This window comes from Misgurnus anguillicaudatus, chromosome 7, assembly GCF_027580225.2.
Source record: "Misgurnus anguillicaudatus chromosome 7, ASM2758022v2, whole genome shotgun sequence".
Taxonomy (NCBI): Eukaryota; Metazoa; Chordata; class Actinopteri; order Cypriniformes; family Cobitidae; genus Misgurnus; species Misgurnus anguillicaudatus.
Window position 1 is genome coordinate 29,248,377 of NC_073343.2, and position 7,021 is coordinate 29,255,397.

The 7,021-nt window shown below is 38.2% G+C and overlaps 1 protein-coding gene across 1 annotated transcript; it reads left to right on the forward strand.

Annotated features, from left to right (window-relative positions):
• The first annotated feature begins 168 nt into the window (after positions 1 to 168).
• On the forward strand, positions 169 to 6,491 carry opn6b (opsin 6, group member b). The gene is made up of 6 exons (XM_073869694.1): positions 169 to 1,312; positions 1,400 to 1,605; positions 4,118 to 4,217; positions 4,716 to 4,820; positions 4,907 to 5,130; positions 5,280 to 6,491. The coding sequence occupies exons 1-6, from the start codon at positions 1,219 to 1,221 to the stop codon at positions 5,739 to 5,741; spliced, it is 1,191 nt and encodes a 396-aa protein (XP_073725795.1). The 5' UTR covers positions 169 to 1,218; the 3' UTR covers positions 5,742 to 6,491.
• The last annotated feature ends 530 nt before the right edge of the window (positions 6,492 to 7,021 follow it).

The following is a 7,021-nucleotide window of genomic DNA, read 5'->3' on the forward strand; positions in this document are numbered from 1 at the left end:
AACTTTTACTTATCATTTAACACTTTTTGTAACATAATTAAAAAAATTTGTCCTAAAGAAATCTCATTACCGCAACAGTCAGAAAACATCAACACTGACATATTTTCAAAATGACATGACAAACCCAAAAGAACATAATTTGGAGATTCTGCACATGCATTTAAAATCAAAGTATTATGCTTCTATTAATTAAATTAACATTTAATAAGCATCTGTTGCGGTAATGATAATCAAAATGTTGTGTAAGCATTCTGACAAGACAATATTTCAAATTAACTGTAAAAAAATGATCTTACCTGGTAGCCATCTTGAAGTAACTGGTCCATGTGCTTGGTCACTCAAAATCAAACTTTATTAAAATTCTGTATGTGTGCTTAAACTGTTCTCAAAAAGTGTTGCGGAGGATGAGAACATCAGGCATGGACACATCATTTTCCTAATTTTTCTTCATTATTATTATACATGAATATTCAGTAAATATTTTTTCTGTCATCTAAAGTAGTCTAGCAAAACATCCATTTATTTATTTTTCTTAATATTTTTGTGTTAAATTACAACATAACGCATGTTCAAACACAGACGGACACATTGCGGTAATGAGAATTTCAGAAGAAAATGAGATAAAATTTACAATTATAAATTCTTATGTTGAAATCACACATTGTGCAAGGTAGAACACAGAATTGTGTTAATTCTGATGCTTTTTCATGTTACTATATTACCATTTTAAAGCTAAAATCATTAGTGCCGTGGTGTTTCAATGGTTTCGTGAGAATCACCCGTATGCAGTTGGTGCGTGTTTTGACGGGACTCATGATGCACATGACGCAACAAACACATATTTTGACATGACGAGCAACATGCATGACACTCCGAACACATTTTGAATTTGCGCACCTCGGAAGAGAGGTCACCGGCTGCCACTGATCAGAATATGTGTAGATGTTTCATTGTATTGATATAAGGGGAGTTCAGCAGCCTTAAATGATTTTGTGACTGTGACAACACTGACCTAATAATCTCAGTCTCTAAAGTCTTTAACAAGATCAAGAGATTACGAGTTTAAATCTTTTCTCAGGCATAGTTTAAAGACATTCGGTCTAGTCTGAGTAACCGGTGTATATCGTCAGGATGTACAGTAGTATGTACGTGTTAACTTTAGTTGGTTTCACCAGAGTCTTACAAAACTCCATCTTGGGATGAGTTTGACTTTTAAAGATGGACACCAGCAATGTTCTTCTCTCAAATATTACCGTCCACCAGGTTTCACATGAAGGAGAGACGGCTATTGGTGTCTATTTGGTTATACTAGGTAAAAATGATTTAGTTTTTATAATTTATTGAGATCTTGTTAAAATAGGTGAAGAATAGGTGACTACGTTATTTCTCGTATTTACAGGATGCCTTTCTTTGATTGGAAATGGGGTTGTGATATTGCTTTTAACTAAGGAAAGAAATTCACTTGAACCACAGGATTTCTTGACGTTTAACCTTGTGGTATCCGACGGCAGCATTGCGATTTTTGGATATTCTCGTGGAATCCTTGAAATTTTTGATGTGTTCAAAGATGAGGGCTATCTTATTAAGACATTTTGGACATGCAAGGTAAGGTAACGTGACATTGTAACGTGATTTGCCAACGGTATGTAGTTACTACATTAGAATAGGTGTACAGTAGTGACCAATAGTGATTTCTGGGGTTGGTTGGATCTCTATAATATTGCTTATAAGTACCCTTCAAGCTAGATAAACCATCAAAATATGAGGTTTATGGTACAAAACACCTTTAAATTATGTATTTATTGGACAAAATAATTTAGCAAAAAAGGCAAAGCACAGTGTATCGGGGAATATGGGTTTTATTTAAAGGGTTCACCCCAAAATTACAATTTTATCATAAAACCTGTGTGCTTTGATTGTCTTCAGAACACATTTTAGATATTTTTGATGAAAACTGCAGACTTGTGACTGTCCCATAGACTGTAGTTTGATTTTCCCAATCAAGCCCAGAAATGAAAGAAAGACATTGCAAAATGTGCCATTAGTAGTTCAATAACTTACATCATAACTCAATATTATGATGTGACAAGAACACTTTTGTGCGCTAAAAAAAACAAAACAAACAATTTTATTCAACAATTTGTTCTCCTCGGTCGTTCAGTGCGCGGTCACTAGGGCTGGGAATCGATTCCAAAAAGAATAGATTCCGAGGCTTTGGGAATTGAGAGTCGGTTGGAATAGACTCCATTAATATTTTTTTAACACAAACCGCGGCCTGTAGCCAATCTCATTTGTCAACACAATCACGTCACCTGCAAAGAAATAAAGTTCCGACTAAATAAATGGATCCAGTCGTGACACGGAGTATGGTAAGATGATTATTTCAGCATTGTGTAGGCAATTAGCACAATGACTGACCCAATTAAATATTTAGAATTTTTTAGTTTTACTCGTTGTAGTTTAAGGCAACAAGTATAAGTCAATCGACAACAACAATAAATCATACTCGCGCAAAGAAGAATCTCTCCGAGGTCATCAGTAGTCTGGTGCTAATTTTTTTAAGTTTATATGTATAAAGGCCTAAAAAGTTTGTATATGTAAAGTGTGCATGAGTTTGTTTTTTGAACAAAATGCTTTTAGAATTTAACAGGGATTTTAGCTATTGTTTTATGATACTGGATGAAATCTGTACCACAAATAAATAAAAATCTATATCCGTGTGTGTGTGTGTGTGTGTGTGTGTGTGTGCGTGCGTGCGTGCGTGCGTGCGTGTGTGTGTGTAAATAGAATCTGCATATATGTATATGGTGAACATATTCATAGTCTTTACACTGTGTCTACTGTCCACATATGGCGCAGGAAGCACGAAGTAAATGCCTCGTTTTATTTATGGCCAAGCAGCACTTGCAACACGTCTAATAGGAAGGACAAATGGATTTGCAACAGTCGCGACCGGTGTACGGAGTTTCTCGCTGTGTGGCACGCTAAGAGTCTAAGCGGCATGGTGCTGGTATAAAAAAGAATTGAAAATAACAGTGAGAAATCGATTCATGGAATTGATTCTTTCGATTCCAGAAACAGAAATCACAATCAATTCGAAAAAAATCCAGAATCGAACAGCCCTAGCGTTCACGAGTAGACTACGGCGCATGCTGCTGACGTCGTTGCCAGTTGACAGACACAGAATTTTTTTAATGATTTTTATTTATTTTTTGGCAAGTTCAAGTTACGCTGGCATTTATACAAACTGGTTAAGTATTGTTTACAATATTTGCATAATTGCTTAAATAAAAAGAGGAAAACATTGGCAACAACGTCAGCAGCATGCACAGTAGTCTGCTCGTGAACGCACACAAAATGACAAGGGAGGAGAACAAATTGTCGAAAAAATGTTTAGTTTGTTCCCTTTGAGCACAAAAGTGTTCTTGTCACTTTATAGTATTTAATTTATTATTGAACTACTAGTGGAACATGGACCTTTTGTAATTTTGGGCTAAACTAACCCTTTAAATATGCAAAAAATATGCATGGAAAAACAAAAAGCTCACAGGCAGCAGATTTCTCCGTGCCGGATCCGCGCCAAGTCATCAGCTCTGGTGTGGATCCGGTGCAGATACGGCCCAGAGTCATCTTCACATATTAACTATAATTTTACCTAATTATACATTTTTGACCACCAATGCAACATACATACAACATAGAATTTTTATTTGAAATACTTTGTCAGCTCTTATAACAAATTTACAACTGGCATGGGAAAAGAGATACATGACTCACCCAGATGAACTACGTATTTTAGCAGAATGCAACTGACCAATCAGAATCAAGTATAGCTTTGTTCATGTTGATTTGTTTTACTTCTGTTGCTTCGGAAGACAGACCCAGCAACTGATGCGAGTTTCTGGTCTATATTTCAATTCCCTTTGACGTCTGGCAGGTGGTGTTATGAAACAGAAGAGATGAATTATTTGTATCCGTTCCAAGTACTAGGACATGTGTCCTTTTATCCCCTAATCTTTCTGGCTTGCTCCCCAAGACCTGTTTAGTGGGTTATGAGACAGGTTCGCAAAGAATGCCAGAACTGTTTGCAATGTATAAGATGTTGTGTCTTGGCCAGGTGGATGGATTCCTAATCCTGCTTTTTGGACTCGTCAGCATCAACACGCTGACATCCATCAGTGTTGTCCGGTACATCAAAGGTTGCCAGCCTCATCATGGTATGCTCCATTTTGGCCAAACATATTAGGTTATTATAAGATACCCAATATTCAGTCCATGTGCTCTGTGCAATGGGGTTAATTCCTTCAAAGCATTTTAGCCATTTTTGTGTGCGTTTAAATTTTGGGGGGGATTAATAGATGTTGCGTTAAGGCTAATGCACTCAGTGACCTTTAACCTCATACATTACTCTCATCTAACACACCGTTAGAGCAGATGCTCAAACTACCTGTCCCTGACAGCAATGCCGTGTTCATTCCATAGTGACTCATTTCATCCATAGCCAACGTTTATTTCTCTTATTGACCAATCACATGTTCAACCTGATTCCTCCAAGACCTAAAAACCTCTATACTTGAGCCTGAGATAAATCAAGCACCATGTTATTTTTCCATTTTAAGAAGCTCTTCAGACTTGGCAGGACAAATTTGAGATAAATCAGCATTATTACTCTGTTAGGACTGCACTGATACAAACGTTCCTGTCGTGTCCATCAGCTCATCTCGTCAACAAGCGCAACATTGGCGCGGTCGTAGTTGCAGCCTGGCTGTGCTCTCTGTTTTGGGCTGCTTCTCCGCTCTTGGGCTGGGGCAGTTACAGAGGTACAGTAAGACTATGACTATAAGTTGGTTTCTTTCCTCATTGATTGACTTAAAAATTGAGATTTCATTTGAAATATTCTTTGCAGCTGGCAGGTACGGGACGTGTGAAATCGACTGGACGCGAGCTGTTTATTCTGTTCCAGTCAAGCTCTACGTCATTTGCATTTTCTTCTTCAACTTCTTTGTGCCAGTATCTATTATAGTGTTTTCGTACGTGTCCATCATTCGCAACGTCAACTCCAGCCACAAGTGCAGTCGGGGAGGAGATGTCAGCGAGAGGCAAAGGAAGATTGAGCGGAGAATTACGCGGGTAAGGCCGTTGCTCCAAACCCTTTAATCTTGGTTACAGCTCATTCAACCAAAAACTGATGATCGTTTAATATGGAAAAAAGTGCTTTCATGACCTTCTATCACCACAGGTGTGTACAGTAACGCATGTGCCTTTGATTCTTACTCCAGGTCTCCTTAATTCTGTGTGCAGCCTTCCTGTTGGCTTGGTCCCCATATGCAGTCATTTCCATGCGGTCTGCCTGGGGTTACCAAATATCCCCGCTCAACGGCATTCTGGCAAGCCTTTTTGCCAAGTCAGCAAGTTTCTACAATCCGTTTATCTACATTGGCATGAGCTCTAAGTTCCGGAAGGACCTGCGGGCTCTGTTCTATTGCCTCAGATCCAAATCAGCCCAAAGACACGCCCCTCCAGTCGCATTGGCCCAGCCTGGTGATCTGCAGCTCAACATGGCCGCCTTTGAGGAGGCAAATGATACGGACGCTGAGATGCATCGTAATACAAACGAAAGCTTTCTGAAGGGGAAGGCTGAGAGCCCTGATGAACTAGAAAGCAGACGGCAGATATTTTGGAGAAAACCCAGCAACTTGGGGGACAGTTGCAACATGACTTATTTCTCCAATCAGGAATGAGCAAGGTGGATGAAACTCATACTGTACTTCTGGATCCAGCAGACATATGTGACCATTCCTTCTCAAAAAAGAAAATTTTTATGTAAAAAAAAGTAAATTGTTCATGCTCATAGTTTTTGTCATGCTGTCTAAAGTGTTTGTGTGAAGCAATTTTAGGTTTTATAATTTTATCATATTTTAGTATGCTATTAAAGAGGGGTGTCCATCTACCTGATCACTTCAGAAATCTTAAGTATTTCAGAAGTTTTGATTTTGATCAGTTCAAATCCATTGCAATATTAACCATAGTTTGTTACTTGTTGTTTAAAAATATTTGTTTTCCTTTTACTAGTCTTAAAGGGACACTATACTTTTTTGAAGATATGCTCATTTTCCGGCTCCGCTGGAGTTGAGCATTTGATTTTTATCGTTTTGGAGTCCACTCAGCTGATCTCCAGGTCTGGTGGTACCACTTTTAGCATAGCTTAGCATAATTAATTGAATCTGATTAGACCATTAGCATCGCGCTAAAAAATAACCAAAGAGATTTAATATTTTTCCTATTTAAAACTTGACTCTTCTGTAGTTACATTATTTACGAAGACTGACAGAAATTAAAAGTTGCGATTTTCTAGGCCGATATAGCCAGGAACTATACTCTCATTCTGGCGTAAGAATCAATTACTTTGCTGTCGTACCATGGCTGCAGCAGGCATGATACGCAGGGCCTGAAAGGAGTCCCGTATGGTAAATTTCAATAGCAAGGGACTATTTTCGAGTGATATCATTGCGCCCCCTGTAGCCATGGTACGACAGCCATACCCAGAGATCGGCCGAATGGATTCCAAAACGGTAAAAATCAAATGTTTAACATTAGGGAAGCTGGAAATGAGCATATTTTCATAAAAGTGCCTCTTTAAGGCTTTATTTATAAAATGCTCCTCCTAAATTTGAACCAGGATTATTTCTATAAAGGGCATATACATGTGCAAATGTAGGTACAGAAAATGCATGTACGCCTTACTTCAAATTTGCCATCTATACATCGCAAATGATTTTAAAATTGTGTGCAGCTGAACAATTTCAGATCTCCACCTTTAACTCTTTCCCCGCCATTGATGAGTTATCAATTAAGAGAAAATGCTTCCCTGCCAATTACGAGTTTTTACGGCAATCTATATTTCCACTATTATCCACTAGGTGGTGCTCTTACCCAACTTAACACTGAAACATCCAGTGATCCAAAAACAGTAAAAACTCAGTGTATGTTTTGATTATTGCTCTGAATCTGGGGCCTGATT

Coding starts and splice junctions, on each gene's coding strand:
- opn6b (XM_073869694.1), top strand. CDS start 1,219: ATGGACACCAGCAATGTTCTTCTCTCAAATATTACCGTCCACCAGGTT. Junction 4,218..4,715: donor AGGTTGCCAGCCTCATCATG/GTATGCTCCATT, acceptor CGTGTCCATCAG/CTCATCTCGTCAACAAGCGC. Junction 4,821..4,906: donor GGGCTGGGGCAGTTACAGAG/GTACAGTAAGAC, acceptor TATTCTTTGCAG/CTGGCAGGTACGGGACGTGT.